The 20,210-nt window shown below is 37.4% G+C and overlaps 1 protein-coding gene across 4 annotated transcripts in view; it reads left to right on the top strand.

Moving 5' to 3' along the window:
* Window positions 1–20,210, top strand: part of Dpyd (dihydropyrimidine dehydrogenase) — a 925,939-nt gene that overhangs the window by 122,087 nt on the left and 783,642 nt on the right. For all 4 annotated transcript variants that reach the window (XM_060392818.1, XM_060392819.1, XM_060392817.1 and 1 more), the window contains exon 3: window positions 413–495. In XM_060392818.1, the coding sequence (XP_060248801.1) occupies window positions 413–495 (83 nt within the window). The remainder of the gene's footprint in view (window positions 1–412; window positions 496–20,210) is intronic.

Genomic DNA, 20,210 nt, shown 5'->3' with positions numbered 1-20,210 from the left:
TATACGCACGTATCAATGTGATTTTGAACTTACTTTTACTGATTTTTCTCTTTTAAATTTACATTGGCTTTAATGAATTTGTGATTATTTTAGGAAAGTAATTGCCATTCTGAAAAATCCTGGCAGTTTGGCTAGTTTTGTGTGACACTCTTTTTTTTTTTTTTTCTAACACCTATTTTGAAAAAAAAAAAAAGTATGATGAAAAGATTTCTCCTGCAGCTGCATCATAAGAGTCGTGAGTTTGTGGCTGTTGAATTTCACTGTCGATTTTAATGAATCCCACCCAATTAAAGCAGTGTGCCTATTTTTCATGAGCCTGTGATCAATACAATTGATTATATTTTTACATAACTGCATAGATGTAATTTTGGGGGGATACGGGGAATTAATTTGGTGTTTTAATGTGTTGTAGACCTGTGAGAAGCTGGAGAATAATTTTGATGACATCAAGCACACTACTCTTGGTGAACGAGGCGCTCTCCGAGAAGCAATGAGGTAAGTCTGGGTCACCATAGCAACAGTCACAGATGTGGTAAAGAAAAAGTCATTCTTCATTATTGGGGGAACAAATGAGTTCATTGCCACCATTCAGCTCTGTTCTCTAAGGTATTAATTTGGCAGTGGAGAGACTTCCCTTGAGGCTGTACTTTGGTTTTGAAGCTGCATAAATGTTAAGCCTCAGTGCACAGTAAAAAATGTAAATGTTTAATTTGTTACTTAAAATGCTTACGGGGTGTCTTGTTTTATATTTATACTAAATTGTGCGATTGAATGAAAATATTGTCCACCTAAATTCTGCCTGTGAGTACAAAGTAAACATTGTGTAAGGTAGTCTAGCAGAGTGCCATTTCCTAATTAATATTTAATTTGAAATGGGGTACTTAAAATTTCATCTTCTGCTTTATTTTATAGGATTAAAAATATTTTAAAAGTGACTTACATTCTCTCACTATTTCAAAGCATAGAACCACTTCCCTTTGGGTGTAAAGCCCTGTAAGTAGCCTGTTTGGGCTTTTTTTTTTTTTCACCTCTTAACATTACTATTTTTATTTTTTCAAAAATTACTCCAGCCTTGATATCTTTTTAATAACCTTTAATGAAATATCCTTTAAATTCATTTGATCAAAAATCAAAGAAAAATCTAACTAGACACTAACAATGTCTGAGTAATAAGCTCATTATCCTTAGAACAAGGAAGTCACAAACAACACTAGCCCTAAAAGTTGCCAGCGTGAAACCTTCAGCGGCATACTCTGCTGCATCCGTGCGATGAAATGGTGCTTCTTTGTTTTACTCATAAAACTAACGTTACTTTAAAATTATCTTAATGCTCATTTACTTTAAATGGTTTTTAAGATACAAAAAGTTAAAATATGGGAGACAGGAAATCCAACAAGACCAGCTGCTGGTTTAAACACGGTTTTGTTATTTCTTGCACATAGCTACCTACCATATACTTTAGTTTAGAAGCCACTCTCATTTAGCAGCCTCCCTTTTTACCAGGCAAGCAGCGGGAGAAAGTAATTAAATTTAATAGAAGCTGCCCTCATTTTGAAGCCACTTCTATTTAAAACCACAGGGGGAGGTAATTAAATTTAATGGAAACAGTAGCTTCTACACAAAGATACATGGTACTTCTGTATAGATGATTATGATGTCACAAAAAGGGGAATAATATATTACTAGTGTGGAAGAGAAATTACCCGCTGGAGCAAGGGAACCTATTTTATTGTTAATGTCTTTACTAATAAAAAAGATGGAAAAATAAAACTGAGTACACAATAGAGAATTTGTTTCTGTATAATACAGGGACATTCTAAGAAAGTTTAACTTATTGAAAATAATTGGCAATTAAAAATTAAAAATAAAATTTACCATAGGAAAGTCTAGGACAAAAATTATGAATGAATTCCTGTCTTTAAATATGTTCTTTATTCCTTATTGAAAACTACCACACTACCACAGTGCTATAAATTGAACATGTCATTTATATAGAGCTTATATTATAATTTTGCATATGTGAAATGTGCATACTCATATCTATTTAGAAACCAATTATTTTGGCAATTTAATTTCTATTCATCTTGAAATAAACACATAGACAAACAGGAAGACAAAGAGGATGCCAGCTCTCATGCTTTTGAATAAAAGAACTGAACACCAAAACACAGAGAGAATTGAAAGGGCTATGTGAATGGATGTGGATGTGAATGAGGGGAACATAATGGGCGGGAGGGCTGGAGAGCCACGCAGGAGCTCTGTCCTCGAGAAAAAAAACAAGTCGAATTTTAGGAGGACCACCGATTTAAAAAAAAAAAGATTATTAATTTCTGCCAGCTTAAAAAAAAAATAAATACTATTTTAGAACATCCTGGGAGATACTGCCTATAAAGAAGAAGTAGGAATGAACAGATGGGGGTGGGGAAACAGCATTAATCACCTAGTTGGAGTGACCTCTGGCCACCCATGCAATGAGTAGGGCAGCAGCCCAGATAATTTAATTCCGAATTTAATCACCTGGTGGTGAAATGCACTTGTTTACTTAGGCTGAATATTTTATGTGTTCGCATACACATTCACACACATACTAATGTCTGGACTCACTAAATGCAGTGACATAATTTAGCAACCAGCAGCATTAGATCGTGCAAGCATATTCTCCACGGGCACCTTCTGTTTTTAATACACCAAAGGTGCATTCTTTTGTATGAAAAGTTCTAGACAGAAGAGAGGACAGTGTGATTCAGATAATTCAAGAAGAGTGCATTGCTCTCTCATCTGTGATCAGTTCTTTCTTATATGAAGGATGGCTGGACCATCGCCATCACCAGTATAGACAGGTGTAGAAGGTCACTGAGGCCAAAAGACACTGTTGCAGGTAAAGAGAATAGTATAAAGTGAAGAAAATGCCACTCAAGGGTGAAGTTTTGCTTTAAAACAATAAGGCTGTGATGGTAAGCATTTTTTTTTTTTTAAATCACAACCATACATGGAGATTGACTTTTTGATCAATAATAGGTTTCTCCTTTGTCATGAATTCATAAGTAGAAATGGAGCAGAGTTTCACTGGGATAATGAGAGCGCCAGGATTTCAGAGAAAGTTTGGGACAGCAGGGAACAAGTAGGAAAATCTTAGAGAAGCCTCATTTAGCAAAAAGGGACTGAAATCAGGAGGCTCAGTAAAAATATTTTTGTTAGTATATGATGCAGGTCAACTTTATACAGAATGTAGTGTTGTGTGAAAACAATTTAAATTATTTCAAGGGATAAATTTTCTTTTTAGGATTTTTAGGGTACTACGAATAAGATCGAGTATAATAAAACTGTAAAGGTAAAGTTATTGCTCTATGGAGTTGGAGTGCGGGGCGGGGGAAGGGAAGTGCCACATAGAAATAGAAATCGTCCTTTGCCTCTTTAAAAAATATTACCTTCACTTCTACAACACACCAGGTGATGATTATTATAGATATGGGGATACAGTTTCTGCCTTCAGTGAGCTAGCTAGTCAGTGGAAGTGAAAGCTAGGAAGATCGGATCTCCGTGCTGCAAACCTGAGTTCCACGCTGGTTCCACGCAGGAGCTCCTTTCTCTACGCTCTGCCGTGGCTTAGCTTGGCGGTAGAAGCATCCTCGTCTCTCACCAGTTCATCTTTTCACCAGCTCCTCTGTGATGTCCAGTGTCCATAGGTGTACTCTTGTCCTGAGAATGTTTAGAAAATGGAGTGGGGGCCAGGGGCTCGGGAGACAACTAAAGCAGACCTGGGTGGAGTTGGCAGATTGACCTTGTCTCCTGTCCTGAGCCCTGTCTCCTGTGTTGGACCCTTCTGTTCTGCTAAGCTTCTGCCTCTGTATACTTAAGAGAGGATTCAGCCTCTGCTCAGCCCTGTGTGTCCTCATCCTACTGCCTGGCTAATCTTTGATATGCATCTTGATTTTCCCCTTTATCATTTCATGAATTGTTTCAATTCTGTCAGGGATTCTTGTACAGATTCCCTTGGCCAAAAACAATATGAACTACAATCTTCTCTAGGGAATATTCTGGCTAAATAACACATTGAGTAAGTGTAGTAAGTGAGAGAGGGAAGACGATAAAGGACTATAAGAAAATGATTTTTCTCTTCAGATGCACTGGAAATAGTGAGAATTACCCTGTATGGAATGTGCAGTTGGCACAGGAAAAATATAATCCCACAGTACCGGACAAACAGTGAAGGTGATGTGTGCATTTGTAGTTTGTTAGTACTTTGATGTCAGTAGCCAAGGAAAGGTTTTGAATTTTCAGGAGTAGCTCATCAAATAAGAGAGTAAAACCAGGAATGAAACTCTGATGTTAACCTTTAAAAAAACTGAATATAAAAAAATGTATATTAAAAAATGAAGGACTTTAGAACTAAATTAACTACCTTCAGCAGAGAGAAGTTTGGCTGTAATATGTAGCCTGTGAGAAGAAAAGCTTATAGTAGGACTGTCCCTGTCTACATCCAGTGGACTATAGAGACAGTCAGAGCAGGGTTTTGCCAAACACTGTGATGGTAGAGTTGTCTGTGCCTATCAGTGTGAGAGTGGCCAGCTCCTGAGGTCCCCAGAAGTGGCCAATTTGTTGGAACAGTGGACTTAATCGTTATCTCTATTTAAATAGTTTACCTAAAGAATTCATATAATGATGGTTTGGATGGTACTTTACTACATGGAAGGTTTTATATTGATACAGCAACGTGTGGTGCACTCACAGTGATAAAGTTCCAGCCGAAAAACAGGCAGACCACTGTGAGGCAAGACCAAGGTCATGCTCATCAAACATGGCTGTGCTCTCTTTCCTATGAAGATGACTCAAAAGGTCTATTCACAACAACAACAGGTGTAAAACCCAAGGTAATGGGTGTGGGTTTCTATAGAAGAGACAAAATGACTGTTATTCTTGAAATTTTTATTTGTTTCTAAATAGCCTGAGGATCAACCACGAAAACAAACAAACAAACAAACTAACTAACTAACTAACTAACTAACTAACTAAAACCCCAACCAACCAACCAAACAAGCCAACAAAAACCTCTAAGAAATAGTAAAAGAGGTTAGGAAGGTAGCTCTGTGGAACAGGACTCACCTAGTATGTGTGAGGCCCTGGGTTCAATCTTCAGCACTAAAAAAAGATAAGCTCTCAATATAGTTATTGTGAAGAAGACAATTAATGAGCTGGATTGTCTTCAAAGTAAATGTAGTTCATAGGCTTACAGTCAGTCGGTAGCTATCACTGACAGTATTTCCTATAAAGATCTATTGAAGTTGCTCAGATAATGGACCCAAGTCATTCAGGGCATGTTGAATTAGTTAATAAATGCTATCAACTTTTATTGTTTTAAAGCAAAAACCACTTCATATTCTCATCTCAAATGGCCAAAGCAATCTTCACAAATATTAAAGAGTTAAATGAAATAAAAAGATAAAGACCAGATTCTAGCTATGGACTGGATTCTGGACAGCACCATATTTTTAAGGTTTGACAAGTGAACATAATAAATGAAATATCATTGAAAATAATCACTAAGCTTTGATTAGATTTAAAAAATCTCCTATAAAAGGCAAAATATCAGCAAAATTTAAAGACTTCCATTAACCATACTGCAACCTGTATAGCAGATTAAAAAGACAAACTTGGTACACCACTAGAAAAGTGTGATTGAGATTCTAAAAAATATTCAGAGCATGTTTTGGTCTGCCATACAAATGTATAAATTGTGAAAAATGTATACACATTTCTTGCAAGTGGCTATTACTGTAGGACAGTGAGAGGAGTTCTGCATCTTAAGACAGCCATTCTCACATTTTCAGAGGCCATGAAGACTGGAGTTTACCGATTCATTGAGGAATGAAGTCTCAATTTCCACCTTAAAGAGCCTGAAAATAAACATAACCTTTTGTATTAATTTACCATCTATAAATACATTATGAAGAAATCATAAAATCATAGAAAATCTGAATAATTTTTAATTAATGAAATATAACTTTGATCCAATTGAATGATTTAATCGTGAAATCAGCCATAATAACAGTTTATTTTACCTTTTTTTGGCACAATAAGATTGAAAAACTCATAGAGTTGATGTGAGGCATGAGAATACCAGAAGGGAATAATTTTTAATTTATAAGAATTCATAAGAATAAGATATCAAAGTTTCCAATGTTTGTAAACTTTGTTTTCTTTTCATAGCATGAAATACTTGCTTAAAATAATTTCTTCTGTCACACATTTCTGAAACTGATTCAGAAATTTCACTGTAGTCTTCATATGTAAAATAGTGAAGGGATGATATATATTGATATATCACCCATCTGAGTGTTCCTTGTCTGTGGAAATCTACAAGATTTGTAAAAATGGTGACATTAAAGACAGCCATATAAACATTAAAAAAAAAGACATGTTCTCCAGTTCAAGCCTTTGGTCCACTGTATGATAATATTAGGAATAACTTCTTGCCTTCCCTTCATAGTACTTTCTGCTTATCTCAGCTGATTCGGCCCTCTCAGCACTCCGAGGTGATTTGATTTCTGTGCTTTAATATTTGGTGCCTGCCTTGGACCCTGTAATGAAGTCTGAGGATAAGGGGAAAGGTGAGGCTCTCCTCCACATGTGTCTCCTCGCCATCCCAGAGGCAGAACTGAACAATGAGTACCAGGTGGTTGATACATGGAAATGATAGATATTAGGACTGAATAACTTGGGAAATGGAGAAGTTCATTCTGCAAAATAATGTGACGTAGAATATAGTATTTTTCATTAAAGAAAAACAAAAGTCCTGAAGATACCTGATAAAACAGGGTCAGATGAAAGGGGAGGAGGTCCTACCCTGTCACTGGACTTGGAAAGGGCCAGGGAGGAGATGAGGGAGGAGGGTGGGATTGGGAGGGAATGAGAGAGCGGGATATAGCTGGGATACAGAGTTAATAAAATGTAACTAATAATAAAAAGAAAAAAAGAAAAAGAAAAAAATATAATTACAAAAAACAAAACAAACAAAAAAAAGTAAAATGCTTTGGAAACCATGAGCAGGGACTTAATGACTGCAGAAATGTAAATTGGTTGAGTTTAAGGATGTAGCTCTAGGAGACACTAACCGGAGAACTGATCTTCCCAGTGGTTTAAGGAGAAGGCTATCAGGTGAGGGTTGCTGTTTCTGGGTCTCTATTCTGTAGAGGAGCTGCCAGGATCAGGACCCCAGTCCTTTCCTCCTTGCTTGGCTTCATCACGTGTTGAGATTCTTGTCACTAGGTGGAGGTGTTGAGTTGTACAATTTATGTTTGCTGGCTTTTTTTCCGGTGTGTGTAATAGAATTTGAAGGTACAAGGGAAACTCAGCGTAGACGCAGAGCCAAAAATATCTTCTAACCATGTCTACTTAGAGAGAGTGATTTCTAGGAGATATAATCAATCTACTTGTTATTTGAATCAAAAGGTTAAAATTGCTGTAATGTGCTTGATTCTTTACTTTTGACTGAGATTATTAGAGGTGGCAGGAATAGAAATAATAATCTAAACTTCACATAGGAAGGTTGAAGTCCAGAGGCTATCTGAAAACAAGGAGAGACTATTCAGGATTCCAGTCTTGTTTCAATGTAGGAACCTAAGCATGTCCTCAATTTTCCCAAGCCCCCACCTATATCGTGTGTTGGTAAGGGCTGTTGCCACCTGATGTATAAATTATTTCACTGTCTAGTTGGACTTAAGTACTGCTTTATCTATTTGTTGTGTCCCTTATGAAATCAGAATTTCTTTAACTGACTCTCCTCCATAATGTGAGCAAAGATTATCTTATTGAAAAATTTTGTTCATCAAATAATATTATTATCCTTGTCCTATTTTTCATTGATTTGGGGATAAACATTCATATACCCAAGGGTACATGTATATGTGCAATTATGTATTAGGTTTTGTGCTTACAGAGTATATATACAATGTATCTATATATAATACCTCCTCCAAGTCAAAGAAAACTTGCAGTATGACAGCATGTAAGGATTTAGAATTCCTGTCTGTTTTTCCATATGTGCATTGCGGATGTAGGCACACAACTAAATTCTATAAAATTATTTTATGATAATTTTAAAAAAATTAAAATATCTGAGAGTAGAAAATTACAAAATGTAGTAAATGACTAGAAAACCACAAAAGTTTGAAGTGAGGTTCAAAAACAATACAAAATAAATGAGAAAGGCTTAACAAAGTGTTTGTAATGAAATTGGTAGGTTGTTCAAACAACATGGAAAGGAAGGAAATTTTCCTCTTTAAAATTCTGAACGTATTATATGATGCTGTCTTTGACTTTAGAAGGTTTAACACTGTATCATATTTCTCTTCAGCATTTTCAGGAATAAATATATAACACGTTTGCAATCAGAAATATTCAGGCATGTGTATGCACTGAAGAACGTAAAAAGCTCGTAATTATATTCATAGTTAGAATGCCGGTGCTCTTCTGTTTTAATTAATATTTGATACTATATTAATGATATTTTCCCCAAACATTCTTTTGTTGGCTGCATCAGGAGAACCTCACTAAAACTTCTCCCCCAAGTCAGCAGAGTGGGGGAGTCTGTTCTTGGAACTTCATTGTGACCATCGGTTATAAAGAAATAGGTACTTCCAGGATAAAGGTCCTTGGCTTCTGTCTTTCAAAGACAGAACTCATGCTGACTATCTCCAGACTCTCTGGAATCTTAGCATCTAAAACTGCATTGCCACTGTATTTGTAGGTAAGGATGTGTTTGCTGTAATAAGATCATTGGCATCTGGTTGGCAAACACATAAAGTTAACCCCATGGAATGATGCAACACAGGTAATTAATTCAATGTTAGCTACATCATGTAAATATTCTTGCATGCCCACACAATGCTCATGTACAAACACATGCTCTTTATCGCCTGCTTGCCATGTACATGAACACTATGGCTTTTTTTCTAAAATTTTATTTTATTAGTTACAGTTTATTCACTTTGTATCCCCCCATAACACTATGGCATTTTATTCACTCAGCTTTGTTGGGGAGACTGAAAGCAATTTCAGATGGCTTGATTAATATTTACCATTCAGGGGGAATAGAAGAAAGTGTTGTATTGTAATACTGATGTTTATTAAAATCATTAATATGCCCAGCAATAGCACATCTGGATTTGGTCTCTACTGTGTATACATTTTAAAATTTAGTTTTATTTTATATGAATGTAATCTTTGCCTTGCAGATTTTTATAGCCATGTGTACTTGCAGGGCCAGTAGAATCCAGAGGAGGACATCAAATATTCCATAGCTGGAGTTACAAATGGTTGTGGGTTGCCATTTAGGTGCCAGACATCAAACCCTGGTCCTTGATTATGGAGCTCTGCTGGACTCAGTGGAAGTCTGATGTATCTGGATGCCAACTGAGCTCAGTCTATTGTGACAGACTCCCTTTTCACAGTGGAGAGTCCTGTCCTGAGTGTTTGTGAGTCTGTGTGTGTTTCCTGCCTTACATTGGTAAGGAGGGTTGCACAGTCCTCAGGGAAGATTACAGGCTGGAACCTTTCCTGATAAAATCAGTCCAGCCTGTAACTGGGAATTCCTGGAAATGTCCCACCCTGCTAAAGAGATCTTAGTTTTCAGCAGTGACCTTCAATTGTACTTGGAGTTCCCCCACCTATAGGTTAATCAAGTACTGTGTTCTTCTTGTGATAGGACCATGCTACTGAATGGAAAATGAGACATTGTACCAGGACATGTAAATCAAGCATCCCTGGCATGCCTGACCCCTAGGAATCAAACACATTCACCCTCAAAACCCCTTCCATTGCCCAAGGCTTATAAATCCATGATTTCAAATAAACATGCTGGCTGGCTGGATGAGTGTATGCGTACACTCATGCTGGCCTAGCCCATGAGCCTCACCCTACAGTGCTCTAGCTGGTCCTGAGATCCAGGAATTTACATTCTGTTCTCCATCCAGGAGCAGTGGTCCAGGCCTCTGCCAATGGAGAAAGACAACCACCAAACCATTTCTCTAGCCCCTGAATATAAATTTTAAATATTTTTAGTATAGCATTATTTTCACTACTTTAAATTTTAATTAGGAGTCCAATATGAGGAATATTGATTATATAATTACCAGTCAGAAGTTCTTTGAAAAGTAAATCAAGAGTAGGGTCACTCATTTGTTTGTAAAGCCCTTTGTTATAGTCACTGACACAGGAATAGGTGTGTTCAACTTGCTGTGACTACTGTCTTCTAAGCACTGCTTGTTTAAGAACAGCGTTTTTATAAAAGCATAACAAAATAATCCCTCACTATAGTTAATACCTTTTATGACCAATTAGATACATTTAGATTGACAACACTGTCAGGATAACTTATTGAAATGACTCTACTGCCAAAAGCATCAGCAGAAACCTAGGCAAAGTTCATGAAAAGGATTGTGTTTCCTTGTCCTTCTCAAAGACTACTTCTTAAAGTCTAGAGCTCTAGTTCTCAACTCTGGGATGCTACCCCCAAATTTGGGTCTCTTTCACAGGGGTCACAAGATTCTCAGAAAGCACAGATATTTACATTAGAGTTCATAACAGTAGCAAAATTACAGTTCAGAAGTAGCAACAAAAGCAACTTTATAGTTGGGATTCACAATGAAATAAGAAACTGCATTCAAGTATGACAACATTAGGAAAGTTGGAAACTGCTGGGCAGGTTCTCAATGGGGGGGGAGGAGGAGGCAGCTCTTGTGGAGAAAAGTTCTTCCTCTGGAATGCTGATCATCCCTGATACAGAATTTGAATGAGCAGCTAATAGCTAAAATTATTTAGGAGATAAAAATTGGTACTGTGAGGATTAGCTCTAATTTTAAGTATCCATAATTGAAGTGGCGCATTATGATTTTAATGTTTTGATAATCTTGTTAACAAGCTGTTGTGTATATACTATCATATTTTAATGTAGTTACTGAGCTTAAGTAAACCATAAAGTAAATTGCTTTTTGAATCAGGCTTTTACAAGTGGAAAATTAGTGGTTTACATGTTTTGAATATGTATTTCGTAATTATATTTGGCATCTTCTACAACTTAAGGAGAATAATAGAATGGCTTTATAGATAATAGACTATTGTTTAGGAACACATTGGCTTTTAAAAAAGAGCCATTTTCATCAATCTGGATGCATTTCATATTGTGCTAAGATGCAATAGCTGGCTTCCACAGTTCCCCACGTCATGTCTTATGGACCATTTACATTGACACCTCTGTCAGCCTGTCATTTATTTTTTCCTTTTTTCAGTTCGACTTTCTAAAAGTAAAATTGACTTTACTATAAATAACTTGAAATTCAAAAGCACTACACAACTAGATAAACATAGGCTCACCCAGAGGCTCTTGCCTAGACCCAAAACCTACCCATCTCAGTGAGTTTTTTATATAACTAGAGTTGCCATTTAGAAGCCATAGAGGTTCCTCTTGTATTTTACACTTCTACTGTAAATTACATTTTCATGCAGGTATCCAGCAGGAAAAATAAAAATTAAAAAAACAAATGTATGTCAGAGTTAGCACTAGAAAAATAGTGGACTTTAGGTCCTCGTTGATGATTCATACAACTCTCACCTGTATCTGCCCCTCATCATCCAGCTTTACCCTTTTTTGTTTTCTATACATGCTGCACTATACCCACATATACATTATATATATATATGTATATAATTATATATATAATTATATATAATGTGTATGTGGGTATATATAAACTATACCTAAATATACCATGTATATAATAGCCTCCCTTAATGTTGTGCACTCTAACTCCACTTATTTTCCTGGAATTTTGTGACTTCATTCTTCTTTAGAGTTTAAGTATTTCATTCATACACGTGTATTTTATTATCTACGTGTTTGTTGATGGACTCGGTTCCGTTCACTTCCTTGCTATAGTGAGTAGAACCACAGTAAACACTGGGGTGCAAACATCGCTTTGGCAACATATGGAGCCCTCTGTGTATCTCCCCAGGAGTTTTATAGCTGGCTTATATAGTAGTTCTTCTATTTTTAATTTTTCTATTTTAATTTTATAGTAACTCCGAACTTAGTTTCATAATTGTTGAAATTATTTTCAACCCCATCAGCAGTGAATAAGGGTTTCTCTTACCCTACATCCTCACCAATATTTGTCTGTTTTTTTTTTTTATGATTGCCTTCCTGTTGGAATAAGGTGGAATATCAAAGTGTTTTTTCATTCGTATTTCCCTGATGAGTACTGAGGTTGACTGTTTTTTTTTTAATTTATTTTTTAAATTTATTTTTACCTTTTAAATTTACTTTACATCCCAAGGGTGCTCCCCTCCCTGTTCTCTTCCCAGTCCCTTCCCCTCTTTTCCTTTTTTCCCCTCTCCCTTTCCCCTGAGAAAAAGGGAGCTCCTCTCATATCAACCTTCTCTAGTATATCAAGTCACATCAGGACTGAGCATATTTTCATTCCCTGAGGCCAGGCAAGGCAGCCCTGAAGGGGTTCTTCCATCTGTCCCCCAACACTTCCACAGGACCCTGCACAGCCCTGTGCAGGGCTACAGGGCTTATGTAGCCTTATCAGCTGCTGGCTGGAGCATCCCAGACTATAGTCAAATTAGGCTCCTGTCTGAAAGCATAGCAAAGTATCATAATTAGTGTCAGGGGCTGGATCTCTACCGGGGTGGGTCTAAAGTTGGGCCAATTACTGTTTGTTCCCTCATTATCCCTGTACTTCATCTTAGAGGAAGGGTAAGTTTTGGACCACAGATTTTGTCTTAGAGTAATTTTCCCCTAGTTCTACCTGGCTAGGAGGTGGTCTCTTCAGTTTCCATGTCTCTGCCTGTTAGGAGTCTCAGCTAGAGTCACACCCATGCCCTCCAAGGAGCAGGCTTCCAGCTTGACAAAGAGATGTTTCCCCCCAGTTTCCCTTCTTGTTCCTAACCCTCTCACCTCCCCCCTTCTGTGTTCTCCCCACATCTGATCCCCATCCTTGTTTCCCTCTCAATTTCATCTCCTCGTTGACTGATTTTTAAAATTTTTTTCTTCACAATTTATTCATTATATATCCCTATTACAGTCCCCTCCCTCAACTCCCCCAGTCCTACCCTCCCTCTCTCTTCCCCTCATCCCCTTCCCCTAGTCCACTGAAATGGGGAGTTCTCCACTATTAACATCTGCTCACAACTTGGTAAGTCTCACCAGGACTGCCTGGATCCTCTACCTCTATGAAGTAAATTTTTGACCACTTGTTGTTCTTCTGTTAAAAACTTCAATTCAGTGGTCGACTTATGGATTGGTGCTTTTATTTCCCTGGCACTTAAGTCCTATGGTTTTTGTAAATTCTGGATATTAGCATCTCATTTTTCATCTATCAACATGGCTCACTGAATGGGAAGTTGACATTTTTTTGTCCAGTATTTTAAGTTACTATGTAATATAATACACTATATCCATTTCTGATGTGTAATTTACTCTGGATGCACACAAATGTTTCATTCTGACAAACAGCGAAGATTGTAAGTTACAGTATTATTTTTATTTGTTGCTTCTGGTGGACAGGCAAGGTAACAAATAGTTCTAAACAGAAGTAACCAGACAATTCTACACAAAACACTGCTATATTGTCAGCATCCAGAGCCATTTACTTCCTATACCTGGGTTCCAGACAAGCAAGGCTCCCACAGCCGTAGGAAAGAGATTGGTCCATGTGCCAACAGAACTGTCTTAACAAAAACCATACAGCCAGCTGCAACAGACACATGGGTTGTACTATACTCACCTTTGGTTGGGAAAAGAATTGAAATAAATGCATTATAATAAATTCAAAGAACTGTTTGAGAAATGTATCAAAAATTTGTGATTGTATCTCACAAACTAAAACACTGTGAAATTCTCCAATTTTTGTAATAACCTGGCTGAAGAACACTGAGTTATGAATTATAGTCTCTCAGTTTCTACAGTGTTGCATGAAATTGAATTAGTCATTCAAGAAAATAAACTGGCTTAAATATTAACTAAATAATATAGCTTATAAAATTACCAATATACAGTCAAGGTGAAAAATAGGTATCAGGCCTCTGAATTAGTGAACATAAATTTTATGTCAGATGTATATGGCTTGTACTTTAACTATGTAACAAGCATGTGGTGAAACAGTGTAATGTTTGCTAATTAACAATAGTTAACCACATAGCTCTAAAAGGAAGCATTTCCATTTGTTTATTACTCCTAAAGTTCAATGGAGAATCAGTTGTACACTCAAGCCACATGTGATGTCCGTGATGTGCTCACACATCTGCTTGGAATATGTATTGTGGCCCAGGGCTCCAATTCCTTCACACATATGTACCCATAGGACCACCTAAAGACACACTTGCAGAAATCTAATTAATACACATTTATTTCATAAACAAGCAATAATGGACACAAAGAATGTTTAAAGAATATTTCTGGTGTAATGAGTTCATATTTTGAATACTCTGATCTTTTCTCTCTTTCTTTCTCTTTCTCATTCTCTCTCTCAAAGATCTTGGGGTGCAAGGTGCCAAAGCTATTAGCTCCTAGTTTTATTCTGTTTTCTTTTTAATTAATTATTTTTATGATAGCTACAAAAGCCTTGCTTCTGTGAAAGGTATGCCCCTTCTCTGTGGCAAGAACATTGTTTACTCTAGCCTTTTGAAAATCTCTCTTAATTATCTGTCTCTTGTAACACAGACCACCTTTGCAATTAAATATCCACCTATAAACATGCCTGTTTCTCAACCTAGCAGGGTATTGAAGCAGACACTGAGACTCATAGCCAAACTTTGGACAAAGTACAGGGGATCTTATGAAACAAGGGGAAGATGAAAGTCCTGGACTGGACTGGACAGGAGCTCCACAGGGAGACCAACAGAGCCAAAAAAAAAAAAAAAAAGAAAAGAAGGAAGAAGGAAGGAAGGAAGGAAGGAAGGAAGAAAAGAAAGAAAGGAAGGAAGAAAGGAAGGAAGGAAGGAAGGAAGGAAGGAAGGAAGGAAGGAAGGAAGGAAAGAAGAAAAGGGGGTCATGCTGAGACTGATGACTCAATCAAGGACAATGCGTGGAGAGGACCTAGACTGCTAGGATGTACCCCATGGGCAGCTCAGTCTCCATGGAGGTTCTCTAGTAAGAGAAGCAGGGGCAGTCACAGGCATGAACTTCGTTGCCTGCTCTTTGATCAGCTCCTCCTGGCAAGGTTGCCTTACTTGGCCACATGGAAAGAGGATCCCAACTGTCCTCATGTGACCTGATAGGCTAGGGTCAGATAGTAGGGGAGGAGGAATTCCCCTATCAGTGGACTGGGGAAGGGATAGGGGGAAGGGAATGGGGGTGGGACCCGAAGGAGATGAGGGAGGGGGCTACAGCTGGGATGCTAAGTGAATAAATTATAATAAATAATGATGATGAAAATAGAAACATGCCACTTTACATATACTGTATTTCAAAAATTAATCAAATCATTATACTGTTTTTCTTTCTAGGTTCTTATTCACTTTCTTTCCCACTTTTCCTCCTTGCCTTCCTCTCTTTCCCACTTCCTCTCTTCATCCCTCTCTCCATCCATCCCTCCATCCCTCCATCCCTTCATCCCTTCCTTTTTCTTTTTCCATTTTTGAGGTATGATCTCACACTGCACCCCAAGACTTCCTTGATTTATATGAATCTCACATCACAGTCTCCGAACTGCAATTACATGCTTGAGCTACCACATCCCCATGTAATGTACATGTGCACATGTGTCTGTAGGCCAAAGGATGATGTAAGGAGTATCCTTACAGGGTCTCTCCCTGAAACCAGAGCTCACTGATTTAGCAAGACTGGCTGGCCAGCAAGGCCTTGATCAGCTTCCCAATATTGTAAACCACTGTTACCCTAGCTTTTAAGTAGATTCTAGGGTTTAGGACTCATGTTCTCATGCTTGTAGAGTGAACAGACCATCTCTCCCATCTTGGTCCCATGCATCTTACCATTCCGCTTCCAGCGTCAGTACCACCTTGTTAAACAGGGACCAGTTAAAGACCCTGTGAAAGTGCAAACACATGGCACAAATTAGAAAGCTGTGATTTAAAGACAAAACTATTTCTAATTTTTTTGTATATCTATGCCAAAAGTTATAAAAACAGTGTTGTTTTACTAACATATTATAGGACTGCTAAATTAAAGGAATGAAACTGTAGGTATTTATTAGCTAATGCATATTATACATAAAGACCATCTAGCCAAATGAATATGCAGTGTTTGTGTACTTAAATGAGTAAATGATGGATATATATATATATGTACATACATGTTTGTTTTGAGATTCAACCATTTTTTTTTCATCAATTACACTTTATTCATTCTGCATCCCCCCATAAGCCCCTCCCTCCTCCCCTCCCAGTCCTACCCTCCCTCCTCCCTCTGCTTGCATGCCACTCCCCAAGTCCACTAATAGGGGAGGTTCTCCTCTCCTTTCTGAGATTCAACCATTTTTATGTTGTCTGAGGAGCCTAAAAATATTAAGTTCTGTGCGATTCCAAACTTCTTCCTTGTAGTCATGTATTTAGTTCTCTCCCATTTTAGGTCCATTACTTGGGCTGAGTGTAGAGGTATTAGCAGTAATTTTATTTAGAGCTCGTCTATAAAGTCAGCTTTCAATGGAGATGAGTTTTTGTCTCTGAGCCACAGAGCTAATCCTTTTAGTCAATATATGTGCTATGTTTACAAAACAATTATCTTCCCTGTATCTTCCTTTGGCTTTCATGAGCATTTAGAGTAATCCCTTTCCCCTACTAGATAGCTAAGAAAAATGATTTACAGCAAGGTTAAATTACCTGCTGGCATTGTATTAGTCACTGTCATATTTTTCCTTCATATTTCATTTCCCCCTCATTCTCTTATATGTTGTTTGTAATTCTGTATTCTGTGAGGGAATATTCCTGGAGACACATTTCACCCATTTTTGTGAGAATCTGTTTAACACTTCAACATCTTAGATTAAAAAGATGTTTGGGAGATCACGCATTCTTATATTTAATAGTGAAACAAAGATACAGTTATATATCTATTATATATTACATATATAAAGCACTAATTTGACACATGAAGATAAATGATTCCATATGAATTAAACATATTTACAAATTAAAAATATTGGGTTCCAGTGTTTCCATTAATTGTAGCCTGGCAGTTATTCCTCAAGGTGAGTTATTCTCCTAAAATGAAAGAATATCATTATTTTGTATCAGTACAAGACTTGTTGTAATTCATAAGCTCTCAGGATTATGACACAATCTTTTGCTTGTGCAAAATTTTATGAGACTCTACTGCTCCTTCAGTATATACATTAAAATATCTGTTTTCAGGAGCATAAAAAGTACTTTTGCTACACATTTTTCTATACATGGTCCAGATATTTTAGAACTATATCTTTGAACATGCCTGTATCAATAAACTTCATGAAACATATAAGTAAACTAAGAATATTTTCATCTATAGTAGATCAATGTTCATTGTCAGCATTTTCAAATCATATTTAAATTACCATCTGCCTCTCTGATAGTTTATGTTTCTGTCTGATTATATGTAAAAACAAATTGCTGAGCATTGTAATATCATGAGTAAATGTGTGTAGCATGTTGCAGATGTAATATAGGAAATTTTCTGGCAAATGGTTAGAATAAGAAAAGATCACCCTGAGAGAGGTAACCCAGAAGCAGAAAGACATGCATGATATACACTTACTTAGAAACAGATATTAGCCATTTAATATTGGATAAGCATAATAAAATCTGCAGACCTAAAGAAGTTAAATAAGGAGGACCCTAAGGAAGATGCTTAATTCTCATTCAGAAGGGAAAACAGGATAGACACCAGAAGCTATAGGGAGGTAGGGAACAGGATGGGAGCCTACCACAGATGTCCTCCAAAAAACTTCAACCAGCAGGGGACTGAAGCAGATATAGCAACTCACAGCCAAACTTTGGACAGAGTGCAGGGAGTCTCATGGAAGAAGGGGGATATAGAAGAACCCAGAAGAGACAGGAGCCACATAAGGAGACCAACATAACCAAAAAAAAAGCTGGGTCCAGGGGTACTGCAGAGACTGATGCAACAGAGATCATGCATAAAGAAGACCTAGACCCCCTGCTCAAATGTCAAATGTAGCTCATGGACAGGTCAGTCTCCATGTGTGTTCCCTAGTAAGGGGAGAAGAGAGAGTCTCTAACATGACCTCTGTTGCCTGCTCCCTTATGACTCTCCCTGGTGGGGCAACCTAGCCAGCCCACAGAGAAAGAGGATCCAGGCAGGCATGATGAAACCTGGTAGGCTAGGATCAGACAGCATGGGGAGGAGGACATCCCTTACCAGTGGACTAGTGGAGAGGAATAAGAGAGAAACAGGGAGCCAGGGTGGGACCAGGAAAAAATGAGTGAAGGGGCTACAACTGAGAAACAGTGAATAAATTGTAAAAAAGAAATAATAGTAATAAAAGAAAGATAAAAAGAGTGCATAAGCTAGTGTGTTACTGAAACTTAATTATGTAATGTTGTTGTAATGCTGCTCAATAGTCTTTACTAAAAATGTTTAGAACGCAACAAGATTCTTTAATGTTGCTGGGTGAGGTGGTACATACCTGAAATCCCAGTACTCTGGGAAGCAGAAGCAGGCAAATCTCTGTGAGTTCGAGGACATCCTGGTCTACAAAGTGAGTCCAGGACAACCAAGGCTACACAGAGAAACTCCTTCTCAAAAATCAACCAAACAAAAAACAAACAAACAAAAATACTCCAAAACCATCATACTCACTCACACATAGGATATTCAACACAAATAGACACACATCCTCCCCACACACACAGGATATTCAACACAGACAGAAACACACTCACCCACCCTACCCACATCCTCCCCACAGACATTCACACACCCCCCACACACATACACACAAACAGTTAAGCATAATTTACAAGTTGCTATCTTTCCCTTATTATGTTCCATGTGTGTCTCTAGTGCAACAGAAAACAATTCTAGTTACCTCTAAAATCAATTCTCCAAATAGGCTCGAGGTTTGCCTTCTTTTTCCTTTCAAGTTCAGATGGATTTTCATTTCACTTTCTCACCTCTTTTATTTTTTTTTCCATGTTTACTTTTTAGTAACCTGTACTCTTGCTGCATCATCTCCCTCTGGAGGGGCAGATATTCTTTTTCTTTTCATTTCTCAATTTCAGCAGCCCTTTCCCTATGTAAGTGATGAAAGAGCAATTCTCAACTTAAAAAGGCAAAAAAAAGACCCTTGATAGCTAAAACAGTTCTGTACAATAAAAGAATTTTAAGAGGTATCACTGTTCCTGATTTCAAGCTGTACTACAGAGCAATAGTAATAATAATAATAATAATATTAAAAAAACTGCGTGGTACCAGCATGAAAACAGACAGGTTGATCAAAGGTATCAAATTGAAAACCCAGAAATAAACCCACATACATACAGAAATTTGATTTTTAACAAAGAAACCAAAATCATACAAAGGAACAAAAGAAAGCATCTTCAACAGATGGTGCTTGTCTAACTAGAAGCCTGTATGTAGAAGAATCTAAATAGATCCATGTTTATCAGCCTGTACAAAACTCATGTCCATGTGATCAAAGACCTCAACATTACAACTAGACACAGTTGAATGCATTGATACAGGAAACCACTCCTGGAGAGAATACCAAAAGCTCAGGCACCAAGATCAACAAATAATAAATGAGACTTCATGAAACTGAAACATCTATAAGACAAAAAAGACGTCTTCAAGATGACAAAACAGCAGCCTACAGATTGGCAAAGAACAAAACAAAACAAAACAAAACCTTCACCAACCCTACATCTAGCAAAGGACTAATATGCAAAGATATAAAGAACTCAAGAAATTAAACCCCAACAAACCAAATAATTCAATTAAAAAATGGGATACAGAGCTAAACAGAATTCTCAACAGAAGAATATCTAATAGCCTAGAAGCACTTAAAGAATTGTTCAGCATCCTTAGTCATTAAGGAAATGCAAATCAAAGGGCTCTGAGATTCCATCTTACCTCCATGAGAGTGGATAAGATCAAAACCTCAAGTGACAACACATGCTGAAAAGGTTGTGGAGAAAGGGGATCCCTCTTCCATTCCCGGTAAAGGTGGAAACTTGAACAACCACTTTGGAAGTCAATC

This window comes from Meriones unguiculatus, chromosome 10 (genome assembly GCF_030254825.1).
Source record: "Meriones unguiculatus strain TT.TT164.6M chromosome 10, Bangor_MerUng_6.1, whole genome shotgun sequence".
Taxonomy (NCBI): Eukaryota; Metazoa; Chordata; class Mammalia; order Rodentia; family Muridae; genus Meriones; species Meriones unguiculatus.
The sequence above is the reverse complement of the archived record's forward strand: the minus strand, read 5'-3'. Positions and strand labels throughout refer to the sequence as shown.